The 27,241-nt window shown below is 36.9% G+C and overlaps 1 protein-coding gene across 6 annotated transcripts in view; it reads right to left on the bottom strand.

Annotated features, from left to right (window-relative positions):
• EMCN (endomucin) overlaps positions 1–27,241 on the bottom strand; it is a 125,240-nt gene that overhangs the window by 40,870 nt on the left and 57,129 nt on the right. For all 6 annotated transcript variants that reach the window (XM_045998370.1, XM_045998366.1, XM_045998368.1 and 3 more), the window contains 5 exons: positions 15,914–15,952; positions 5,621–5,713; positions 5,146–5,199; positions 3,382–3,477; positions 30–54 (listed from right to left, as the gene is read on the bottom strand). In XM_045998370.1, coding sequence (XP_045854326.1) covers positions 30–54; positions 3,382–3,477; positions 5,146–5,199; positions 5,621–5,713; positions 15,914–15,952 — 307 coding nt within the window. The remainder of the gene's footprint in view (positions 1–29; positions 55–3,381; positions 3,478–5,145; positions 5,200–5,620; positions 5,714–15,913; positions 15,953–27,241) is intronic.

Genomic DNA, 27,241 nt, shown 5'->3' with positions numbered 1-27,241 from the left:
GGGGAAAAAAAAATGATGTTGCTACTTACTGGTCATTTCCATTTTCCGGTGTGCCTAGGGAAGGAAAGAATGGTTATTAGAGCTGTGAGGAGCTTGACTATAAAAACAAACAAAAACAATCCCAAGTCCTCTGCTACTTTCTGTGCAGAGATGTTTATAATGCCATTTTGTAACTTTTTTGTCTCCCCTCCAGCCCCACTAGTCTTTTTCTCAGATATGGTTCCTATTATTCCTCAGGTACGGCTGATACATTCCTGAGATAGTCCTAAGTAGGCCAACTCCACTGAATTTAGTTCTGGACTAATTTCAATCTTATAGTTTCATATTGTTATGTGAAACTACTATCCATTATCACACATCCCACAGACACTAGAAAATGTCTCAGTTAATTTCAGTATCTCTGAAAAAAAATTTTCCTCAAAGTATCGCTTTACCTTTGTAGACCAGAGAGTTGAATTTTTGGCTCTCCTTCATACACTGCTCTTTCTGGGGACACAAATCACTGTATTTGTGGTGAACAACAATGTAGACTTTGCTTCTAATTGCATCTGGAGCCCACTGATTTGGCTTCTCAAAAGTGCTCTGCAAAATGTCACTGAGGCTACTAACTGTAACTAATCTTTTTTTGTTTTGTTGGGCTGCTCCACCAGGGTGTGACAGAAGACATTTGGGGTGTAGAGTGAGAATTCGGAATGATTCATTCTGCACAAAGCCTTGGATGTTAGGGAGGATTTGTTGGTGGTCAAACCCTGCATCATTAATCTGTGACGCCTTACGCAAACTAATGTAATTGCTTAGGGTCCCCCTTGTTTTGCTCCCAATTTTTTGTGGTTTTATTTCATGGGTACTCAGCTTTTGTCTCTTGGATTTCCTTTCACCTCTAATGTAGTCCTTGTCTTTGGGATGTGCCCTTTAAATACAATTCTCCTGGCGGTGACCATCATTGTTTTTGTTTTTGTTTTAAAGATTTTATTTATTTATCTGACAGACAGAAATCCCAAGTAGGCAGAGAGGCAGGCAGAGAGAGAGGGCGAAGCAGCTTCCTCACTGAGCAGAGAGCCCGATGTGGGACTCGATCCCAGGACCCTGGCATCATGACCTGAGCCGAAGGCAGAGGCTTTAACCCACTGAGCCACTCAGGTGCTCCGACCATCATTGTTCTATAAAAAGTTTGATTTCCACTGATATTTTGGCTACTTCTATTTCTGTCACCTTGGCTAAGATATGCCATCATGACTCTTAATCCCTAGGATTCAACTCATGGCACCATATGCTATTCTTTAAGTCGATCTCACTTTGTCTTCCCAACATCAGTAGGATTTTAACAGCATTTTTTTATTCCTATTTTAAGAGTTATGTATGATATCACTTGTGATGCTCATAACCCTATTTCAGAATGAGTTGATACTTTTTTGCATGCCTGTTTTAATACTTTTCCTCAGAATACTGTAATGTAGTTTCATTAGCAGATAGATGCATACCAAAAGATTACCTTCTGCATATAGGCTGTTCTTCCTTGGGTTAAAGCTCAGACTGCTGTCAACATTATCTAGATAAGCTTAATTTCATACTGAAATCTCTGATTCATGTTGTCTTCCACAGAGCAGAGAGGGTTTACAAATTTTCTGAACTTGATGAAGTCTCACCCACATACTTAAAGAGAGATTAACTATAGGTGTTTAATGGTGCTAATTTAATAACAATGCTGTGAAAATTCTGTTTGGAAAACAAAGTTAACAATAACCAAATAGATTTGGCTAATTGTACAATTGCTGAACTTTGTTATAAAGTATTATATGCCTCTACAATAACTCTCCATAGCTATAGGAATTTTATACTTATTTTCTCTGAATGATCCAATTCACCCAATTCATCTTCTTCATTAGAAAATGTCAACTTTTCAAATAACTTATTTGCAAATCTTCTTATGTAAGGCAGTCTTTCAGTGTAAGGTATTTTTACAAATGGATCTAGCACATTAATTTTTTACCTATCCTACATACTCAACACCCAAAGGCTTCAACTTGGATGGTCAATTTTCCATAAAAGATAGGACTGGTGGTTTAGAAACTTAGAGAAATTAAACTGATTTATAAAATTGCTATTTTCCCTCTGGAAATAGACTAAGGAAACATATTTCAGACATTATCAAGAAGTTTATTCACTAACTCCCAAAAGGAAAGACATTTATTTGTTTTCTGCTCATTTTCCAATAAGAGCTAAAATGAACACTAATTTTGTGTGTGTGTGTGTTAACTTTGCCTTGTGTTGTCACGCTCGTGCCCTGAACTCTCTGTGTGGTGCATGGCAGAGACTGGCTGCAGGAACAGCATCCCTTAATGCCCTAGGGGCACACTCTTTATGGGGTAAAGAATAGTATGGCTTGCATATCTTATAAAAATAATCAATTTTGGGGTGCCTGCATGATGCACTTGATCTGTTAAGCATCTGACTCTTGGTTTCAGCCCAGGTCATGGCTTTAGGGTGGTGAGAATGAGTCCAGCAATAGGCTCCTCACTCAGTACGGAGTCTGCTTGAGATTCTCTCTCCCTTTCCCTCTGCCCTTTCACTCATGCTCTCTCTTTCTCAAATAAATAAACATTAAAAAAATAAATTTGGTTTCAGGAAAATTTAGAGATTCATTACTTCCATACATCACCCGATGTTCCTCACACGTGCTCTCCTTAATCCCCACACGCATTTCACCCACCTCCCCTCCAGCATCTCTCCGTGTGTTCTCTATAGTTGAGAGCAGCAGTAAAGAAGAGAAGGAAAGACTTTTAAAGAAGTGAAGAAAGACTTTAAATGCCATGGGAGAGATTAAGGAGGATAAGAAAGAATTGTCAAGCTTAAAACTCACTAAAAATCGCAATCATGTTTAATTCTGAGGAGCTGAATTAATCGGCAGAACACATAGTCACAAACAACGATCCCTGGAAGGAAGCTCTGCTCCCCAGGACGGTCTATGTCACAGAATGCCCTTCATGAGAGTGTGGGGCCCTCACCTAAATTCTTACAATGCTTACCTCTATTCTCTATCACATGGAAGTGGAAAAATTCTTCACTACAGATAAGGTATGTCATTTTATGCCTCTGTTAACTGCCATAATCCCCTGGCCACTCACAAAATGGGGGTTCTTTCATTAAAAAGAATCTGTCCATACCTGATAATATCTGCCACCAGCACGTAATCCTCATTAATCCATTCATCAGCATTCAATGGATTTCTCTGTCCCTTCCCCTCTATTTCTGTGATCAAGCAATGTGGCATTTTATTTCTTTCTGTAATCCTTCTCTCCCCTTAAGAGTTTAAATTCAAGTTTAGACTGAACGTACATTCGCCTTTGAAAAAACAAAATGAAACAAAACCCTGTTACCTACCCGGGTCTGTCTTCCAGCACATTCGATACAAACCCACAAGAACAAATGCAGAAAGTGTCACTACAATCAAAGCAATCACCACAGGCAAAATAATACCTAAAAGTATTGAAGACATTGGCAATTAGAGTGGCTATTGAATTTAACAGTAAAGAATTTACAAAACAAAAGCAGACATGCATCTTTCCTTCTTTAAACATCACTCTATTAAACATACTATATTTTCAGCGAATAAGATGTATCTGATTCAGATTTTCCTCTAGTTGTCATTTCTGATGTATCCACTTGATGTCAGTCTTGCAGCCTTTTGAAATAAAGTTCCAAACATAAGGGAGCTGGTTTCCTCACCTTCTTAGAGACTGGAGAAGTGAGGAGATGGAAGACTGGAGAAGCAGAAGATGTCCTCTAGACTATAGACCCACATTCACACATTATATTCTTTACTACTTTATAATACGGTTACCAGAATCAATCAATCAGTCTATCGATCTATCTATCATCTATCACATACTGGAACTGCTCTAGCTGTGTGTGATGTTGGCTTCCTAAAAAACTCAGAAATTCTTAATTTCTTGGGAAATGAGTGGATTTTTTTCTATTCAGTTGTAGAATACACATACATGGTATATGATATATATGTTTTGGCTAAAATGGAGCATTTCTTTAAAGCCCATTTTTAACATAAGGTTAAGTTCTGTGAAGGTGAACCGTTCATTTTTATTTTTCCATAATAATAACTTAGAACTAGAAAAGGCATAAAATAGAATAATCATATCAGGGTGGATATGATTTCTAAAATGAGCACATGGTTCAAGAATGATGTATGTGTGTATGTGCATGCACATATAAGGGAGTTGTGTTGTGACAGTAAATTGGGGTGAGTTTTTATTCAGAAGAGGGTCTTTCTGTTTTGGTTTGGCTTTTAGCATCTGTCTTCTTTTGTGACAGTCATTGCCCAGGTTAAAACAACGGTGATGAAAAGAGCTGTCATAGTCATACAACCAGAGATGCAGAGGCCGTAGTGATAGTGATAGTTTAGCTGAGTATTCTCATTGGCTTGCTTATGTCCTCCTCGTATTTATCCAGTTTTCTGTAGGATGGCTTCTACTTCCAATTTTATAGTTAAATATTTGCTTCATATTAGGCCTTGAGTGAGATCATGTGTGCCTCCAAAAATGAAGATGCTGTGAATTAGCAGGTTGATAAATTCAGTGGTGACTTATTGAATGGGATGGCTTTACCTAAATCTAGATCATCTTTTGTCGTTGGCTTCATATACATTCATCTCGTTCTTAATTTCTAGGGAAATGAGTGGATTTTTTTTCTATTTAGTCCTAGAATACACACATATGTTACATGATATATTTATGTTTTGGCTAAAATGGAACATTTCTTTAAAGTCCATTTTTAACATAAGGTAAAGTTCTGTGAAGCTCTCTGGAGCTTCTATGGAGCTTCAAAGTTCTATGGTGCTCTCTGCCTATGCACTTTGGATTATTTGAGACTAGTCTCATCCATTCACCTTAACCCTTGGTGGTAATCGCTTAACGGTGGGGTAAGAAAAAAATCCCAAAGGCGTGCTCATTAAAACCAGACCCAACAGCAGGAAATTCTCAAAACAGGCAGTAATTAGGTAGGATTATAATGAAATTGCAGGTTCAGCAAAGTTGACAAAAGACTGTCTAAGATCAAATCCTCTCTGTTATCAGCCACATTAAAACATTTTGAATATTTGTTGCCACAAATGAAGAAACGTCTTTTACTCACTGGAGTAAGAAGAGTTGGCTGAAGAAGAGCTTGCGTTTTTTGCATCTTCAGTACCTATTATTTTAAAAAAGAAAAACAATAGGTCACCTTTGGTTAATGTATGCCAATCCTCACAATCCCTACCCCCAACCACCCCATTTAACTAAGCCTCTGTGATTTCTAGTTTTCAAGTGGAAACAAAACAAAAACCCTCATTCTGAAAGAACTCTGTTTTGTAAATCAAGATTGGTAGGGAGTTAATATATACAATTTGATGAGTTTGGACAAATGCCTATACCTGTGAAACTATCACCACAATCAAGGTTAATAGACACTTTCAAAGTTTCCTTGTGTCCTTGCTTTACCACGGATATGCAGTTTTGTTTTGTATTTCAATTATACCTCGATAAATCTGTTAAAAAAAGATTCATAAGGTTTTCTTGGTGAGAAGGGATCAAGGAAAGCACATGTCCACTCATGCACACAGAAGTCATACCTTGAAACTGGGAGTTGTTTCCTGGCATTGTTACTGAGACTGAGGGTGATGTACTGGTATGAGAAGTTGACCCCTCTGGAGGTAGAGAGCTACCTGTAGGGAAATCACAAATCCAGTCAGATGAGAGTATTAATTCTTCTTACTGAATTTCTTTGCAGATTTTACAGTTTGCATTTCTGAGGACCTGTAAAAACTGTTTATTGTGGAATCATAGGATACACACAATCATACATTAAATCTTAAGTTCCTCTATTCCTCCTGCAAAGATGATTTAAGTTGGGATCACAAAAGCTGGGTATCAGTATCACATCTTTAAGGATTGGCCAAGAAAGCTGGAATAAGTCTCTTATCCTAGGCTGCAGTCTGTATCACCCGCTGCATGAAATTCTTGTGGGATGCAAATCTATTCAGAAGCAGTAGTCACATTTCAGATATTACAACTTTGGGGGATAGACATTTTTTTTTTCCAACACACTTACTTAAAAAAGACATAAATGCACAAGACTTCAGATTTTATCCTGTTTCTTAATGACTGAATAAAAGATTGCCACTGAAGCTTTGGTTAAAAGGATTGAGGAAGATAGCAAGGAAGATTGCTTCATTTTCACCTTTAAAACTCAGTGGTTCTTTACACGTATGTGCCTTTTCTAGAATAACTGCTGCTTGCTTGCATTTTCACCACTGTTTCATGCTCTTTTCTTCCAAAGAAATTGTGAATTTGAAGTTTATCATTATTATTATTATTAATTTGTTTAATTCAACATCTGCCACCTTTCATCAGAAGGACTGAAACAAAAGTTCTAAATAAAAGTGCATTATTTAACATCTACTAATCTCAACAAGTTGCAAAGAAATACCAATATGTAAATGTTTAAAAATTTGTAGTATCTGTTCTTGTGAATTTGGGATGAAGCACTGTTTGTATTTAGAATGATTTTGAAAAAGAATTATTTTTCAAAGAATGTAGTTTCAAGTAATTTCCTTTGATCACACCTGTTTGCCTTTTCTCACCACTGAAGTTTAAGTTCCTGCAGTGTGAAGGCCGTAACTGCCACCATACTCCACATGGGGCTCTAACGGCGGTGGGTGTGCTGTGAAATGGAGCTGGCTGCTTGGCTGAAGCAAGAGACATTTCTTATAATTACGGCCCCCTTAGGAGTACTGAGGACGTGTATAATTGCATCAGAGAAATTGATATTGCCTATGACTGCCTTGGATCTTTCCCTTTTTGCCACCCACAGCCCAGCACGCCCTGCATGCTCAAGCTTTTTTGACATCTGTGGGGGAAGAATAATGTTTAGAGTCTGTACCGTTCTTGCCGTGCAAGAGATCTGTGGGAGGAAGCTAGATATATGCCCATAAGAACAAAGAAAAATGTCAGGCTAGTGCACTACACAGGCAGAAAAAGAAATATTAAATGGAAAGAGTGGGAACTAGCTGAAACCGTGGTACTTTTAGCTGCTTTTTCCTGTGTCAAGTGTTTTAGTGAGAATGTTGCCTTTTTCATTGTGTTGGTAGAGAACAAGATGGCCGATTAAATTACCAATAGTATTAAGCTCCCTGGGATTTCCCAACGGTTAATTTTCAAGATTCCATACCCTATCATACTCTCTTCTCATAGACAAGCTAAGTGGTTACAATTCAGATTATTACCCTGTGGTTTAGATAAAACTCCAAACTGCCCTACTTAGCACACGTTGATTGTCCAGTGCCGTCTGTTATTATTTATGATCCATAGGCTTGGCAATAGAGTTAACCTTCTCAAAAGAAGAATTTATTGTCTCCTTGGACAAAGACTTTAAAATTTTTGTTTTTCTTTTAACCTCAACCTTCAGTTGATAAATCATTTCTTGGGGCATCTGCTGGCTCAACTGGTTGAATGTCTCTGATTCTGGCTCAGGTCGTAATCTCATGGGTGGTGGGATCAAGCCCTGAGTTGGGCTAAGCTCTCAGCAGTAACTCTGATTCAGATTCTCTCTCCCTATCTCTCTGCCCTTCCCCCACTCATGCTCTTATTCTCGCTCTCTCTCAAATAAATAAATAAATACTAAAAAAAAATTCTGAATCTTGTACACCTACACACACACTTACTTTGCCTCTATTACATGTAATGCCTTCTGGTATTTTGTTTTCTATTGTCTTTTATTTGATTTTTTCCAATACTGGCCATAACCCACTTGTGGAAACTAACTCACAGTTTGAGGAAACTTGTCTATTATCATGCTCATATCGATGAAATTATTATTTTTGGCTTAATTCGTAGATTGTGGCCCTAATGGAATTTTTTCTGTGACTAAGATAAGATAAGATAAGATAAGACTAAGGGATCCATGATGTGTTCAGAGCTGATGATGTTTGTGGATTTTGTTGAGACTCAGTTATGCTCCATTCCTACTAAAATAGCACTGACAGAGGAGATACAGGAGAAGTATAGTGGAGTAGTTAAAGGCGTGATTCTTAAGTCAGAGTAGGTAGGTTCAAATCATTCCGTAGAATGTTGGGCAAATCACATAACTTCTTTGTGCTTGAGTTTCCACATGGACAAGTGGTGATTTTAATAGTTCTATATCATAGTGTTGTAAAGTTAAATGGGTAAAATTAAATTTAAATGACTTAGAAAAGTACTTGATACTAAGATATTTATATTATGTTATTTTATAATAATATTTTATTATTATATTATTTTATAATATTTTTATTATATTGTGATTAGGCCTCTAAAGAGTTGTACTTTTCAACCACAGTCAACTTGTCCCATTTCTTCAAAAATTCTTGATGTAAAAATATATGCAATAGACTATTCAGACACCTCCATGTTTTGGGATACTTCTTTTTTCTAACCAGGAACTGGAATGACTGGAGTAATAGCACTCTTAGACGACATAGATTTACTGTGGGACCCTGACTTTTGGTGATTATAATGATTATTTAATTGCAAATATGCTGTGTCATAATTTTTTAAGGCTTTATTTATTTGTTTGACAGAAAGAGTACAAGCAGGGAGAGCAGCAGAGGGAGTGGAAGAAGCAGACTCCCCTGCTGAGCACGGAGCCCAATGTGGGGCTTGATCCCAGGACTCTGGGATCAAGACCTGAGCTGAAGACAGATGCTTACCCTACTAAGCAACCCAGGTGCCCCTGCTGGGTCACAATTTAAAACCAGTTTGCAAGCCAGAAAAATCAACTACAGGCCGTGTAATTGACCAAGCTTCCCCACCTGCTTTCTGAAATTCACTGTTGTGTTCTTGCTGATGCCATGCGTCCCCCAGGCTGCTCCCAGTCTGTGACTGAGCCTAGCAAAGATAAGGAAGCAGGCTTGTTCCTGGGAGTCAGAAACTCCTCTGAGGAGAGACTCAGACTGGAGAAGTCCCTGTTGCCCTCTAAGAGGGGGTATATAAGATACATAGATGTTAATGGGAGAAAAGTGTGATTGGCAGTAGAGGAGAAGACATTCTACATGAAAAAGAAAGTAAAATTATATATTCTATTTTTATTTCTTGTATGTTGCCTACACTTCTTTCTAAAATGTGGACACTTAAAGTTAAGTATCCAAGAGGCTAAACTCAATTAAATTCAATGATTTTTTCCCATTACTTGTAAATAATTGGGACTAGTGTTTAATTGCAATTTGATGGATTCATGTCTCATTTTTAAAAATAACTTTTCAGTATTTAACACAATAAATCATTCACTCTTCCTTAACCCCCATCTTCGTGTGGCTTGCAGCAGGAACAGAGCTTATGGCTTATTCTTCTTGGTCTCCAGCTGCTTCCCCTTTCTTTGTCTGACTCACAATCTTTGAGGGTCCTGGAGCTTAGTACTTGTCCTCATCTCGAACTACAATAATTTCTTTGACGATCTCATTCATTTTCAAGGCTTAAATACAACATCAATCCCACTGATCCCTGAATTTATATTCCCAGCCCAGATCTCATTCTTAAACTCCAGATTCATAAAGCCACATGCTTATTCAGCAAATAACAAACATCTTAAATTCAACACATTCAAACTTGAACTTCTACTTCATCTGCAGCCTTCCCATCTGGCAATCATTTCTTCCAATCTTTCAGGCCAAAGACCTCACAGCTATTTTTGCCTCATCTTTTGCATCCTAGCCCATATGCAGGATCAGCAGGAATCTCTATTGCTTTCACCTCCAAAATATATACAGAGTTGGAGACTTCATGCAACCTACCCTGTGACTACCTTGGTCCACGCTAACAGCATTCTTCTCCTGGAAAATTTCCAAAGTATTTTTGCTTCATCTAACAGGCTCTCCTTAGTTCTCAGATTTACATTTATAAGATATGAGTCAGATCATGTCACTACTTTGCTCCAGACACCCAATGTTTCCCCATGCCACTTATGGAAAAAGCCAAAGTCCTTGCGATAACCCTCCAAAGCCTAGGCAATATGCCTGGCAAATCTCCTACCCCATTTACTCAGTACAGGTGCTGAAACACACGGGATCTCTCCTCAAGTTCTACCTCTGCCTGGGTGCTCTTCTCTCATGGAAGGGTTAGCTTACTTGCCCGCATTTACTCAAATCTTTTTAGGTAAGCTTACCTTGATCACTTTTTTCGGTCCTGCAAACTGGTCCCCACCTTTCTTCACCTAGTGAGCTCTCCTTCCTACGCTGCTGTGAATTCTCTCTTTCTCCTCACGTTGACCAGCTTCTAACTAAGACCCTTGAGAACAAGGATAATATTTTGGTCACTCATGTTTCCCAAATGTTAGAACAGTGTCTGGAAGTAGGGTCTCTAAGTCTTTGCTTTATGGGTAAACAAATTCTTTGGCAGAAGTGACTACTTTTAAAGATTAAAGGTATTAATGGGCGTACCATTTGTGTCTTCATATTTGGACAGACACATGTTTAAGATAATTGTATCATCAATATTTTAATTTATTCTACAATAAGAACAAATAGACACCTACTCCAGTTCAATAGGAGATATTGAAAGAAATGGAGTGGAATACAGGAGGTAGTTATTGCATTTAAGGAGCTAATATTCTAGTAGATCATGACCTGAGCCAAAGGCAGATGTTTAATGGACTTAAATTACCCAGGTGACCCAAACTTGGTGTACTCTTAAAACAATGCAAAAAAAAAAAAAAAAAAAAAAAAGATTACCTCAAATTTCTTTCACTTTGCTTTGGGTCATCAGTGTGACTAACCTTGGTTAACATAATCTTCTAACCCAGTGATAACTGTGAATGGAGATTTATTTACTTTACATAACTTTGTAGATTATATGTTGAAGAAGCATGTATTTTTTTTTTTGTTATTTGAATGTGAATAGTCATTAATTTCCAGAAAGCTGTATACAGTATACAGAGAATGAATGAGGCACTGTGTTAATCATCTCATTCTGAGATATTTTTAATCTTGTGCTTTAATCATGAGAGATACTGTGGCTTGAAACTAAAACATAAACCAAGTAGGACTTGAACGTCTTTCTTTTCCCTTTTCATTATACCAGGTAACCAACAGATTTTAAGTGAGTTAAGTTCAACTTATTTGTTAACAGCATCATTATCAGTGAAATCAATGAAATTTTTTCTCAGCATTCTAAAGGTTTAGAGTGTTCTTACCCTTCCCCTAACATAGAAACATTATTTTATCTTAAATTCACAATTTGAATAACATGACCTGAAAACATTGAAAAGATTTACAATATATAACTGTGCCAATGTTATGTTTTCTAATAAGAGAGTAAGCATTTCAAAATATGGACATGAAAAATATTAAATAAGATTTTTATTTTCAAACCCTTTCAGGGTCCTATGTTTCAGGCACTGTTCTAAGTGTTTTCAAATATTAACTCATTCAACTATCACATTATAAATATTTGCATTTTACAAAGTGGAAACTGAAGCCCAGAGAGATTAAGTGGTTTGCCCAATGTTACACAGCAAGCAGGTGTCAGTCAGGATTTGAATGTAGGCTCTTGAGTCTGTGCTGTCAAACACCAATCCATGCTGCTTGCTGTTGCATTTCGGCAGGAATGAGATAAGAGTTTATGCCTCTTATTTTTGTTACATTAAATATAGTGTATTTCAATTTAGACCCCAATCAAGACAAACTTGTTTCCATCAAGGCAAAGTAAACACCTCCTTCCTTCAACAAGACAAACCAGACCACGCAGATACATACAAGAAGATAGAGAGAATTATTCCTAGTATATTACATAAAGCACATTGTAGAGTTTATAAGGCACACACCATTAGTAATAACATTGAAATGTATTGGCTCTTAAAGTGAATGCTGGGTAGCTAATCAGTTGAGACTATGAGTTCTTATGACTTTCCGTGTAGACTAGAGAGGCACAAGCACTTCTCAGAGACTCCACAGATTTCTGAATCAGAAGAGAAACCACTCAGCTATATCCAAATTTATATAGTTTCCTAAGTGAAAGTTAATGGCAGACCTTATAACCTCAATATTGACATTTTCCATTAGTAAGTCCTTTCATTCTCAACTAATCTTTAAAACATTTATAAAATTTCTAAGTTAAAAAACAAAACACAATAAACCTCTGGATACTGCTTTACTATAGGTATATTTTTAGCTTGAGTGGATTCTACCTGAATAATTGTGTCAAGATTCTGTTATTCAAAGTTAGAATACTCAGGTAAGTAACCTTCTGCATAGAGGGATTGATGCTTCACGTTATATGAATTCCTAGAGGTCAGCAACCAATTCTCAAGCATTTCACAGGATGTTGAGCACAATGAAAATGCCCAGCTGGAGCATTCTCCTTTCCAAAAGGCCAGTGGTCAGGTTTTGTAGGACTAGTAATGTCTGTTCTGGCTTCTAATTTTCCATCAAAATTAATGTCTACAATGCAATTGAGTTTGTGAAACATAGTTAAAAAAGGAAAGAAGATGGGTACAATGAGACCATTTTCAAGTTGTACTGATCATTATGGGAATGTGGTTGTAATGCCTAATTTTATGTGTCAACTTGACTTGGTCATGGGGTTCCCAGATATTTGGTCAAGCATTAGTCTGGCTATGTCTGTGAGTATATTTTTTGGATGCTATTAACATGTGAATCAGTAGACTGAATAAACTATATGCCTCTCATCCAATCAGTGGAAGACCTGAATAGAATAAACATGCTGATAACCCCTCAGTAAGAAATAAGGAGTAAAAGAAGGATATCTTCTGCCTCACTGCCTTGAGCTGGGACATAAATCCTTACATTTGGACTCAAACTGAAATATTGGGTCTTTCTGGGTCTCAAGCCTGCTGGCTTTCAGTCTGGAACATACACCATTGGCTCTCTTGGTTCTCAGGCCTTGGACTGGAACTATACAATTCATTCTCCTGGGTATCTAGGCTTCCTGGATACAGATCTTGGGACTTCTCAGTTTTCAAAATGCATGAGCCAATTCCTTATAATAAATCTCTGTACAGATATATATATATATATGTATATATATATATATATACATACATACATACACATACAGTTTCTCTGGAGAACCCTGAGTAATATAGTTGTATTTTCCAGAAAATTGAGGGCTAGTCATTTATTTCTTTCCCAACCCATGGAGGCATATTGGTCCATTTTTCTTCAGATCTAAGGTCCCTTATCAAAGAAATCAAGTTTCGTTTTCAAGGGCACATTATTATCTCTGCTCGTCTGTGGCAAAAATGATAAGGCTAAAGAAAAGTGAATTTTGTCGCTGCTTAAAATTGTTGTCATGGCCATATGATTCCTGCATTTAACTCTTAGGAATAAATAGTCCTGCATCACTTTTTCTTTGCATTTCCTCATTAGCTCTGAACTCAGAGCTAGAAAAATGAGGAGGCAGAATAATCTGGAAGATACCCAGTCACTTCTTTCATGAACCTTTTCCTCATCTTCCTTACACTGCTTTCCTAAATCTGAAGTATACCACAACCACAGCTAAAGGGAGAGAAAAAAAATCTCTCCTTTCTCCAGTCTTAACCTGAGGTTAAGAAGTCTGAAGTTTGTCTATGACACATCATTGTAGACCTGTATGGCCACTAGATTTATTACAGTATTTATTTATTTTTTACCATGCAGACTAGTCTTCATGGTAACCCTTAATGGCAGGCTCCAGTATCACTCATAACTCTTAGCTAGAGTTACATGTGAAGAAACAGAAGAACTATTTATTAAATGCCTGGGTTAGTGGTGGTTGATCAAATATATGGTTCTGTGTATTTAGTAGAGTATCATACTAAATTTGTGGTCTTACCATATATGTTATAGTTGGTAGGTGAAGTTTGACTTTCTCACATACTTCAGACACCAAACCATTCTCAGCATTGTTAAAACATAATGATCCACATCTTGCTGTGTTTCCTCTATTGAGTGGAATAAATGGCCATGTTTTCAGACCTTGATCAATCATTTCCCTATTACTATGACTATGTTATATCTATGTACAATTTTTTATAACTGATGCTTTATGTACAGTTGCCTTGCTTATTTTGAATTCCCAAAAAGATTTTTATGTAAAAACACGCGTCAATTTCTATACTCTAAATAATAACTTTTGAAGTCAGTGGTAAAAACATATTTTTTCCAAGAAAATGAAAGCTGGATGCATAATGTGAAATGTATGACATATGATCTAATCAAAGACTAAACACATGTTATCTCATATTTATAAAAAGGAAGCACAATAATAATTCTGCAGACTAGAATTCTCCCTCAATTTCTACTTAAAAAATGTTAATTATTTCAAGTAAGATGACTATTCTTGATCATATGAGTGACTTTCACAAATTTAATGATTGAAAATTTTTGATAAACAAATAACTGGACAAACAAATGATTACAGTTGTTAACACATGTGTAACAAATGCCTTTCATTACACTTTTTTTTTTTTGAGTGAGTCTGGATTTAATCTACCCATAACAAATATCTTTGAAGTTAAGACTGATTTTTCTCATAGTTTATTAAATCAGTCTCACTTTTTTTTAATCCACTGTTCAAATCAATGACGTATTTATTATCTATGTTAGGGGAACTATTTTCTATAACTCAAAATTTAAGTACTGTAGTTGGACTTTTTATTATAGTTAAAAATCAACTATAGGTAAAGCTGGCATTTTGTAAATTCTTCTCTTAAAGGATGCTTCAATCACTCCTTTTAAGGAACTGATGATTTTGGCAGCTTCTCAATTCTCTCCCATATGTAACTTCTCCTGGATGACCAGTGCATGAAACAGAAAGTAAGGACTTCTCCAGAGCAGTGCAAACCATCAGCCAATGCAAAGTTGCCCTGTTTGTTTGGATGCATTGCTTTTATGTTTTGTTTTGCTTTGTTTTTCCCAGTGCTTTTTCTAGTGCATTTCTAGGTTATGTAGATGGAAATAAGAATAAAAAAATATAGTGATGAGGTGAAATAAAGAGGATTAATATCAAAATAACTTTTACTCATGAGAAATATTGTGTAGAAGATAATTAAAAGTTAACATCATAAACACTTCAGTTCTGAGTTCCTTGAACACATGATGGGGAAGGTAGACTGTGCTTATCGTTTAGTATGTTTACTGTGAAAAGAGACTCAGTCATAGTTTTCATGACTTTATTTTTTGACAGTTTTTTAAGTTACGTAAGCTTCTAAGTTAATTTCACATATTTCTCATTTTTATATATACCAAAAGTAACCAAGAATGAGAACCTAAGAAATTTGTCATTTACGAAACTATGAGGTAGGATGTAGGAAGATAGAAGTTTCCCAGGTAATTACGATTTCGAAACAACAGAAAGACTCAACAACAGTTCCATCTCCCCCTGCCCAGCAATCTTTTCCAATTCCTATTGCATCATCCTCCTCAATTTATTCAGTTTAAAACTTAGGATAAAAAAAAACACAAGCTCTTCTTGGAGTGATAATATTTTAGGCTGTTAACTGTGGTTTGTAACATCAACTCTCGGGCTGCCAGGATCAGGCTGTGTTGGGAAACACAGAGAAGACAGTCACAGACACACTGTACTTCTGGGACAGGGCAGGCCAACCGCAGAAACAGACCAGAACAGTGGGTTCTGGGTAGAGGACACTTGCACAGGCTTCATGCATTTACCAGGGCTGGTTCCACTTACTCTTGCCACAGAGCATTCAGGCATATCCTATGGTCTGGTCTGCACTTTTTTTTTTTTTTTAAATGCAAGTTGTCCTAAACATTTTAGTTGCTATGTAATCTTTTCCCTTGTACTATTTTTCCATGCTCCCACACTGACTGATCTTCTTTATCTCATTTCTGGGATTTTACTCATGAATATTCTCAGAGAGAAGATAATGAACTTACCTGGTGTTCCTGCTGTTTTGATTGAACTCTGATTCTCAGCTTTAGAGGAAATAAAAGAAAAGACAATCACTGAAAGTAGATATTGAATATCAGATTTACTCTCCCAATTGTTATGGGTGGTAAATGGGTATAGATCCTACTTCATTTTTAATTCACTTTTCTTTAAATCATAAAATCACACAGGCTTCATGTTAGAAAAACTTCAGAGCATGGGTCCAATTTTTTTCTTAAAAGAGCCAAATAGTAAATATTTTAGGCTTTGTGGGTCTTAAGTCTCTCTTGCAACTATTCAACTTTGCCCTTGTACTGTGAATGCAACCATACACGTAATACTTAAAGAGTAAGTACGGCTGTATTCCAAAGAAACTTTACGTAGAAAAATAGGTGGGGTGCTAGATTGGGCCTGTAGGCCATAGTTTGCTGAATCCTCTTTTAGAGCATCTGGTCCAACTTCACATCCTCAATAAACCAGGATATTGCAGACAACTACCTATCTTTGGAGAGGACTTCATGAGTGACACTGCCGTGTGTCATATTCTCACTAGGATATGACATATCTCCTGACTCGAGGAAGTTTCAGGAAGGTTCAGACAGATACCTCTCAAACTTAGGGAAAAGTAAATATAGTTCAGATGACCTTTCTACCATAAAATTACTTGAGAAAATTTTAATGAAAAGATCACTTTAACAACTTTGCATATATGCACCATGAACAAAATCTGTCATGTGAAAAATACAGAAAATGATTTTAAAACAAAGAGAAGCTCATTAACGATAGTTTAAAATATCCATTTGCTGGTGCACCTGGGTGGTTCAGTTAGGGTTAAGCATCTGACTCTTGATTTCAGCTCAGGTCATGATCTCAGAGTAGTGAGATTGAGCCCTGGGTTGGGCTCCATGCTGTTTAAGATTCTCTATCTCTCTATCTCCCTCTGCCCCTCTGCCCCTGAACTCTCTCTCTCTCAAAAAAAAAACAAAAAACAAAAAACAAAAACAAAAACAAAAAAACAGAATCCATGCCTCCGTTGTTTGTTCACTTGACTGTCTGTCGGCATCTGAAATTAAACATGCTTAAAACAGAACTCCTGATTGGTATCCTTAAATCTGCCTTTCCCCATGCTTTCTTTGTTCAATGCATGGTTCCATTGTCTCCAGCTGCACAAGCCAAAGAACAGCAGCCTTTCTTGATGTTCCTATTTTTTCACCCTGTGGGCTCTAGTTTCAAAATATATTCAAATATACTATTTAATTGGTTATTGTTCATCTAGCACCCACCTCTCTCCCTGCAATGGTCACCTGGAAAAATCTATTTAAATTTAAACTTCAGTGCTCTAATGGCTCCCTATACCTCTTACTATGGCTGATAAATCTTTACATGACATGGCCTCTGCCTTGCTCAATTCATTTCCAACCATTCAGCCCCATTTCACCTTGTTTGGTAGATAACTTTATGGGGCTCTTCATGCCTCAGGCTTCTCTGCTGGCTCTTCCCTATGCCTTGGTGTTCTCTCAGGCTACATGCTGTCTTCCTTCTATCTTTTGTAACTCTGCTCAGATGTCACCAGTTAAGAGGTCTTCTCTAACCCCCTCACCTAAAGTCATCTCCTTATTTCTCTTCCAACTACTATGTGGCTTCATTTGCTCGACAGTGTTTTATTATTACAGTGACAATTATTTAATTTTTCTAAAATGTGTTTGTTGTCAGTGACATTTAATTTTTTTAAATGTGTTTATTGTCAGTGGAATGTAAATCCATGAGGACAGATATTACTTGTTTTATTCAGAGACACAGTTCTAGTACCTACCACCAGGTCTCTAGTAAAAATGTGGGATGAATGAGTGAGAACAGAAAACAAAAATAATAATAAATAAGACAAATTCTGCTTACCTGAATTCAATTTTTAAGGAAAAAAAAGAATGATTTATTTAAAATTTGCTAGTTGGATAATGATAGCTACCATTTTTAAAGGAGACTCTTAGGATCAGTTCCATATATTATTTGCTGGTGTCTGCAAAGGAGACATCATTCCACTCTGCAAATCTACAAATATTAGCTGAGAAAAGTGAAACTACTTTCTCAAGATGGGGACAATGACTATAAATCAGGTCTGGCCATTTTAATGTCCATCCTCTTCTTCTTCTTTTTTTTTTTTCTTTTCTTTTTTTCATCCTCTTCTTCTAAAAAAGACAGATTTTTCTATCCAATAAACCACTCTGCATAGAAAGCCTATGGAATTAATTTCTATTTTGATAACTAGTTAAAATACTTTTGAAAATGATATAATGCTGAATTTGGAAGACACTTAAAGTATTTATCAGCTGCTAAAGGATTAGGATACAAAGAAAATCAAAACCCTTTGTTCCTCTTGGTATTAATATCAGGTCATAACCTTTCTTGCTGATAGACTTCATTAAGAGTGAAAAAATTTGAAGCTTGTATCAGACAAAACTTTCTGACTATTCTTTATTTGAGTTTTTTTAAAATCGGCCTTCAGAAATGTGTAATAATTTTAGAGAGGCATGTCATTTAAAGAAAAATAACTGTGCCATAAGGTTTAGATGAATCTTAAAAAAATAATATATACCAATTCACAACCCTACATAGTACATTTTGTATTGAGTGTACTGAGAAATCCAGACATTTATATGATAATATATACATTGTTATTCTGAGGACAAAATTCTGCTCAAGTTTTAAATATTTAATCAAAACTGGAATATATGCCTTTTTAAGGTCTGAAATCAAAGAGATACTATATTGAAGACAATAAAGTGTTTTCATACAGCACTTCCAATTTGGACTCAGTTGTGTTTATATAAAAGCTTACTAAAGATGAATGCTATGGAACATGGTTTAAGTGTGAATTAATGAAATGTGAAGTCATTTGCAGTTATTCCTCAGGTTTTCTTATAATTTTCATAATGCACATGTTTTGAGAAAAGTCCAAACTCTGATCTATAGCGATATGAGTAAAGTCAGATAGCAAATGAATATAGTGCATTCTGTTAAGCTATTCTCAAACTTAGATATTTAGTAAAGACCAAAACCTTAGTCAAGGTGGTTGGTGACTTAAAATCTGTGAGTTGAGTTTGATTTAAAATATGATATGGAAGTCTTACGAAATGCAAATGAACTTGAAAATGTCTAAACTTTCATCCACATTAATCCAAAGCTAAACTTTATTCAATTAGCTTTTAAAACAGAAAGCTTAAACAGCAATATGACAAAAAATTTTGATAAATAGGATTTACTTAAAAGATCTTATAAAGGATATTGTGTTTCTAGCTATAAATGCATATATGACTATGTAGAGTTATCTGTAGAAAATATCATTAACAGGCAAGGAGAAAGAATATATATATGGCCATTCCCATATATATTCCATATATAATTCTTTATCGATTTGCCTAAAAATAATTTCCTATGAAAATTCAATCTTCCTTTTTTTTTTTTTTTTTAAGACGTCATCTGTCAGAGAGCTGCAAAGCAGGGGGAGCAGCAGGCAGAAAAAGAAGCAGGCTTCCCACTGAGCAAGGAGCCCGACACTGGACTTGATCCCAGGACTCCAGAATCATGACCCAAGCTGAAAGCAGACACTTCACCGACTGAGCCACCCAGGCATCCCTCAGGTTTTCCTTATCATTCACATGTATACCACATTGGCTGACTCATTATAACTGTCTAAGAGTTGGCTGACCCTGAACAGCATAGGTTTGAACTCTGTGTTCCCACTTAAACATGGATTTTTATATATATATATATATATATATATATATATATATATATATTTAAATTTATTTATTTTTTTCAGCGTAACAGTATTCATTGTTTTTGCACCACACCCAGTGCTCCATGCAATACGTGCCCTCCCTATTACCCACCACCTGTTCCCCCAACCTCCCACCCCCGCCCCTTCAAAACCCTCAGGTTGTTTTTCAATATATTACTGTACTATAAATATATTTTCTCTTCCTTATGATTTCCTTAATAACATTTGCTCTTCTCTAACTTACTTTATTGTCAGGATACAGTATGTGATGCATACGACACAGAAACGTGTTATTTGACTGTTTATGTTACTGGTAAGGTCAACAGAAAGCTATTAGTAATTAACTTTTTGGTAAGTCAAAAGTTCTATGTGTATTTTCTACTATTAAGGGGGTCAGCGCCACTACACCCATGTTGGTCAAGGGTCAACATATATTTCTGGTTTGGCTAAACTGTGACTCGTGTGTGACTAAGACTGTGTTACCCTGATAATTCCTCTTGTATCTGCCCACATGAAATGATACAAATGAATTAAATACCACATAAGAAATGTTCTGACAAGTTCCCAAATAAGTGGCATAGGCAAATGGTGCAATTTACAAAAGAAATAATGAGGCTGAACGATCTGGTGAATGACTGTTTCCCAAAGGCTGAGGTGCATAGCATTGTATGAGAGGTCGTTATGGCAGTACTGGAAAGCGACATTAAATAAGATTGAAACATTCAACGAGAACGCTATTTGCTTTTCAGCCTTTGTTCAGTTTATTTGGTTATTTCAATGAGGAACTCTCAAAATCACAATCTAAAGCAAATGTGTCATTAATATCTAATGTGCTTATCTTGATTTATTTTTTATTTTTTTAAGATTTTATTTATTTATTTGTCAGAGAGAGAGAGCGAGAGCGAGCACAGGAAGACAGAGTGGCAGGCAGAGACAGAGAGAGAAGCAGGCTCCCCGCCGAGCACGGAGCCTGATGTGGGACTCGATACCAGGACACTGGGATCATGACCTGAGCCGAAGGCAGCCGCTTAACCAACTGAGCCACCCAGGCGTCCCTTGATTTATTTTTTTAAACAAGAATGAGCAAGCTTCAAACTAAGAGCCTTTGGCAAGCAACAAAATCTAGCTATAATTTAATTATATTTTGTTTATATCAGTGATTTTACAGCTCCTGTGGATGCTTAGTGAAACAGTTTTTCATTTATGATGGTTTTCTTTTCAAGCAATTTAAGAATAAAAAGTGCATCAGTTGAAAGAAAGCACTAAATAAATAATAGTGCCGATGGTTTACGTATCTTGTGACACTAATAAAGTTGTGGGAAATACTGAGGCAAAATCTTGTAGAGGTCCTTGATGGATGTGTAGAATTGGAAGAAGCAGTGGAGGAAAGAAGAGGGGAAGAAAGAATAGGATCATGCAAACGAGGAGGGCAGGATGAGAAAAACCACAGTCAAGAATAAATCTGGCCTGGTGGGCGGCAGCTAGAGAATCACCTTTCTTAGAATCACAGGCTTGTGTTCAGGGAGCCAGCCAGTCAGCCAATTTGCGTTATAATTATTGAACACTTACTTGTCAAGCATATGATACACCCAATTAAAAGCAAGTTGTTTTCTACTACCTTTAGATACTTTATGTAAAATAGCTGTAATGAGAGCAAGTGTGGTGTAGTGAAGAGTTTATAGGGCTCGTGGCAAGAAAAACAGCATTGGAATTTCATCCTTTTAGTTTAACCCTAGCCAAGTCATTTAGTCTTTCTGAACCCGTTTCCTTGTTTGTGAAACTGGTGTCGAATACCAACCTTGCCTGGCTTGTGTGAGGATTGTTATTAATAATATAATAGCTAATGTTTGTTGTGTTTACTTGCCAGACACAGTTCTAAGCTTTGTCTATTTTATCTCTTTTACTCTTTTTTAAGATTTTATTTATTTATTTGACAGAGAGAGCACAAGTAGAGGGAGCGGCAGGCAGAGGGATAGGGAGAAGTAGGCTCTCTGCTGAGTAGGGAGCCCAATGCGGGGCTGGATCCCAGGACCTTGGGATCCTGGGCAGACACTCAACCAACTGAGCCACCCAGGCGCCCTATTTTATTCTTAAAAAGAATACCATGAGGTTATAATCTTACAGTTCTTTTATAGATGAGGGAATTGAGGCACGGAGAAGTTAAGTAGCTTACCAAAGGCCACAGGACAAATAAATGGTTGTGCTATTATTTGAACCTAAGCAATCCTGCTGCAGAATCATGCTTCATAGTCAATAAGCCAACTTCCTCTTGGTGTGATTGAAGTGCCTAATTTTTATTTCAGGAAGGCAGTGTGCCTTCTACTGGGTATTTACCCTAAAAATAAAAATGTAATGATCCAAAGGTGCACATGCACCTGAATGTGTATAGTAGCAATGTCCACAAAAGTCAAGCTATGGAAAGAGCCTAGATATCCATCAACAGATGACTAGATAAAGAAGATGTGATATATATATATATACAATGGAATACTATGTAGCCATCAAAAGAAATGAAATCTAGCCATCTGCAATGACGTGGATGGAACTAGAGGGTATTACGCTGAACGAAATAATTCAATCATGGAAAGACAATTATCATATGATCTCCCTGATACGAGGAATTTAAGAAACAAGACAGAGGATCATAGGGGAAGGGAGGGGAAAATGAAACAAGACAAAACCAGAGAGGGAGACAAACCATAAGAGACTCTTAATCTCAGGAAACAAACTGAGGGTTGTTGGAGTGGAGGGGGATGGGAGGGATGGGGTGGCTGGGTGATGGACTTGGGGTGGATATGTGCTATGGTGAGCACTGTGAATTGTGTAAGACTGATGAATCACAGACCTGTACCCCTGAAACAAATAATATATTATATATTAATTTAAAAAAAAGGGCTGTGGGCTTTAAAAAACAAGGCTTAGGCATAAGCTGTTCTCATGTTTAGCCACCAGTGTATCTAAAATATCTATTTGGTTATTGTACAGTTATCTGTGCTTTTCATGTAAAAATAAATTCCATACTGTATTTGAATAAATTATACAAGAAGGATATATATTTGATAAACTAGTTACTATATATAAATGCTATTAACTCTTACTTAATAACCTACTGATGACATAGATATTACTCATTTCCACTTGACAAAAGCCAGGCTTTCCCTTCAGATTTTAAATCAGTAATATTATATATGCTGATGTAGCAAAAATTCTGGCTGGGAAAAACCCTTAGAGGTACTTCCTCCAAGTCCTTGCTCAGTAAAATAATGTATTGGCATAGCGCCCATTTCAATGTGTATTCTACCTATCACTTATTCCACTTTCTGTTCTCAGCCAAGTGAGAATTCACTGGAGAGAAAAAGAGCCATGGTCCTCCCTTCCCACCAGCCTCTTACCATGTGTACCATGCCTGCTTTCAAATCTGGTTACAGATACCTGAATCACTAAATCACCAGCAAGAAAATCACCCATTTGCCCTCTCCTCTCCATCTTCCTCTTACTTTTCTCTTCTGTCCTCAGAAACCAACAGGATGTGCTGGCACAGGAAATGGACAAAAGGAGTCAGAGAGGATGCCACATTTTCAAGCACTTAGCAGAAATAGGGAACTCAGGAGGAGGGCAAGTTTTGTACTTGTACAATAGAGCTTTACATGTGATCCCGCCACAGGGTAGCTGTTGGGAAGTAGGGACTGCTATAATGGACATTTCCTTTGAATCCCACCTCAGTGTCCTACAAGGTACTCCTGCAGATACACAATGACAAATGCATGGACAACAGAATCTAGGTGTGGCAAAGGTAGTTCAAAATCTGATCTGGGTGCCTGGGTGGCTCAGTTGGTTAAGTGACTGCCTTTGGCTCAGGTCATGATCCTGGAGTCCTAGGATTGAGTATTACATTGGGCTCCCAGATCAGCAGGGAGTCTGCTTCTCCTTCTGACCCTCCCCGCTGCTCTCTCTCTCATTCTCTCTCTCTCTCTCTCTCTCTCTCTCTCTCTCTCTCAAAAATAAATAAATAAATAAAATCTTAAAAGAAAAAATGATCTTCTCCAGAGTAGGTTAAATGGAGACCCGCTGACCCTAAAACATGTGTACCCAGAACCTGTAAATATGACCTTAATGGAATGGATCTTTTTGTAATGAAGTTAAGGATCTTGGTAATTCCAGGTATCTGTGTAAGGACAGAATGCACAGACAGAAGAGGAGACACAGAGGGGAAGTCCATGGAAGACAAAGAGAAAAAGGTCATGTAAAGACAGAGTCTAAGATTATAGGGGTGCATCTACAAGCCAAGGAATGCAAAAGATTGCTGGTCATTCCCAGAAGCAAAGAGGCATTCCAGGCACACAGATGCCCTTCAAAAGACTTGAAGTGAATGCACTAATTTATTAATTCATTCAATAGGCCCTCATTTATTTAACTGTAAAGTCAGAGCATTAAATTTGTGACAATTTCTATCTTAAAAGTTCTAGGATTCTGGGAACATGGCTTCTCCAGGCAGAATAAAATAGTTAAACAGAAATACACAGAAATTTAATAGAATGGAAAATGAAGGGCGCCTGGGTGGCACAGTCAGTTAGGTGTCTGGCTCTTGGTTTTTTTGGCTTGGGTCATGGTCTCAGGGTCTTGGGATCGAGTCCCAAGTCAGGCTCCATGCTTAGCGCAGAGTCTACTTGAGATTCTCTCTCTCCCTCTCCTTCTAGTCCTTCCCCTGGTGTGCTCTCTCTCTCTAAAATAAATAAATAGATCTTTAAAAAGATAATAGGAAATGATTAGAGAGAAATGCTTTGAAGACATGCTTGCTTTTGATCTATACCCTTCCTTTCTAGGGAGTAAAGCAATAAACCTCATTAACTCTACTCTAAATCAAATCTGCACTTGAGATGAAATACCCACAACACTTTTAGTCACTATCCAAGGGCCCATTGCCATGTGTTTAAGGGAGAGATGAAGATTCAGCTGTTCAACCTTCCCCACGATCACTTTGTTTTCTTTCTGTCTCTCTGTCTTGGCTTCGCTACTTCTGAATGCTTATGTGTGTGATGGGTGGAGATGGAAAGGGAACATTGCTCTGCTAACTGGGAATCTGGGTTAGCTCCTGGTTTCATTGGGCACAAATGGAAATGTGTGCCAAGTCATTATATCAAGTGGATTCCATACTAAGCAGCATGAATCTTAAGGAACAAGAGAGATCCAGGGAGGAACGGCTACCCCAGAATAGGAGTTTTATAACAACATATCTGAAGGACTTAGTATAGAACTGGTTAATCAAATGGCAAGTGCAAAGGGTAGCACTAAATACTCTTATTGCATTATCTTGCTTTCTGGGGTGCCTTAATTTCAAGAAATGGCTTTGTGGGTGTGTTTAAAAAAAACTACTTAGAAGAAATCCACTTCAAACTGTGTTTTGAAGCTAAATAAATACAATAGTCCCCAGAACAGAGATGCAGTGGGCATTTTAATACATAAATCAAAGGAAAATTAGGAGTCCTAATTGACACATGGCGCTGACCACACACTTCTGTATAAGTGCTAATTTTAATAAACTATGGTCCCTGAATAACATTCCTAATCAGTCACTTAGCAAGTGGGTATTAGTGCAGAATGCAAATTATTTGAGTTTAACCTTCGACTGCTCTACATTTTTCAGATGCATATTTACTTTAACTTTGTTTATATGCAGGATAATCATGGTATGAAATGGATGGGGTTTTGGTCTGCTAAAGATGCCTTTCAGATGTATTTTGCCTAAAAATATTCTACTTATCAGAAGCCAAAACACTCCCACAAGGAAATGTCCTACATCTGAAGGAGAAACAGGGGAAATGGGTGCTCGATGAGTGTCTCTAGATAAAGGTAGGCCTGGAACATCAGCAGTTCCCACCTGCCATCTCCTTCTACTCTAAAGGTCTCCCAAGAAAAGACCTGGGGACTGTAAGTCATTGATAGCTGCTCCTTATTAAGGACTATGGATATGCCAAGAATGCCTCTGTTGTTTATAATGAATGGTATATGATAAGGCTGTTAGGGCAGATGACTAGCTTTTCTAGTCAGGGTATATTTGGACTAAAAGTACTGATTACTTCATATCATAAAGATCAGGATTTAGGAAGTGCTTATAGTGATGATATGCATGGTTGGAGATAGAAAGTTGTCTGTGCTCAGGGGATCTCTAGGTCCTACTGCTCTCTCTCTCATGAATAGCTTCATCTCGCTCATGAGATCTCTTCATCTCCTCACATTCTTTCTCTCCATTCTTCCCATCAATTTTACTTCCTCATAATATCTGTTTGCTCGTGCCACAGGTATGCCCAGGAGTCACCATGGCTGTGTCAGACTCATTCTACTGAAACCTTGCTGCTTCCGGTTTCACAGCTAATCACCCTTTTGTTTGGGTTTCCTAGTTCACATTACACAGAAAGGAAATTTGATTGGTCTAGCTTAATCTCTTTTTGTTTTTAAACCAAGCTTTATAAAGAAATTCACAGAATGTACTCATTTTAAGTATACAAGTCAATAATTTTTGGTAAATTTATAGAATTGTACAACCATCACTATAAGCCAGTTTTAGAACATTTTTAACACAAAAAACTCCAGTGGGACTTTCTGCAGTTAATCCCTGGTTCCTCCTCCAGCTTTAGACAACTACTTATATGGTTTCTATCCCTATTGGAATGTCCATTCTGGATATTTCATTTAAATTGAATCATAAAATATGTGATGTTTTATTAAAGTCTTCCTTCACTGAGCATAATGGCTTTGGGCTTCATAGTGTTATAACCTGGATCACTAATTTGTCCCTTTAAATTGCTGAATAGTAGTCCATTGTATAGATAACCTATGTTTTAGAATATTCCAAATCCATTTCAGATGGAAAATCCAATGGAATATTCCACCTCAACAGTTAATGGGCATTTGGATTGTTCCCAGTGTGACTCCAATGAATAATGTTACTATGAATATTATTTCAAAAACACCTGTCTTGATTACTATAGCTTTAAAGTAAGTTTTGAAGTTGGCTTATGCAAGTCTTCCAACTTTGTTCTCCCTTGACAAAGCAGTCTTGGCTATTTGAGGTTTTTTTCATTTCCATGTGTTATTTAGGATCAGCTTTTCAAATTCTAATGATTTGTTATGATTCTGTGATTCTGATAGGGATTCAATTTAATATATAAATCAATTATTTATCAACTTGGGGAGAATTGCCATCTTAAAATATTGAGTCTTTCAATCCATGAATATGTAGTGTCTCTCCATTTATTGAGATATTTAATGTCCCACAGAAATATTTCGTAGTTCAGTATGCAAATCTTATACTTTGACTATTAATATCTTCCTAAATATTTTATCCTTTCTGATACTTTTGTAAATATCACTATTCGTTTAATTTTATTTTTGGACTGTCACTGTTAACATACAGAAATATGATTTATTTTTGAATATCATATAGCTTGTGATAGGAAATACTCTATTAGTTCTACGTTTTATTGTTGATTTTTTAATTTCCTGCATAAAGATGTAGTCTGCTAAGAAAAACTATTCTGTTTTTTCATTTCTGCATGAA

The sequence above is a fragment of the Meles meles genome, chromosome 2 (assembly GCF_922984935.1).
Source record: "Meles meles chromosome 2, mMelMel3.1 paternal haplotype, whole genome shotgun sequence".
NCBI classification, from domain to species: domain Eukaryota; kingdom Metazoa; phylum Chordata; class Mammalia; order Carnivora; family Mustelidae; genus Meles; species Meles meles.
The sequence above is the reverse complement of the archived record's forward strand: the minus strand, read 5'-3'. Positions and strand labels throughout refer to the sequence as shown.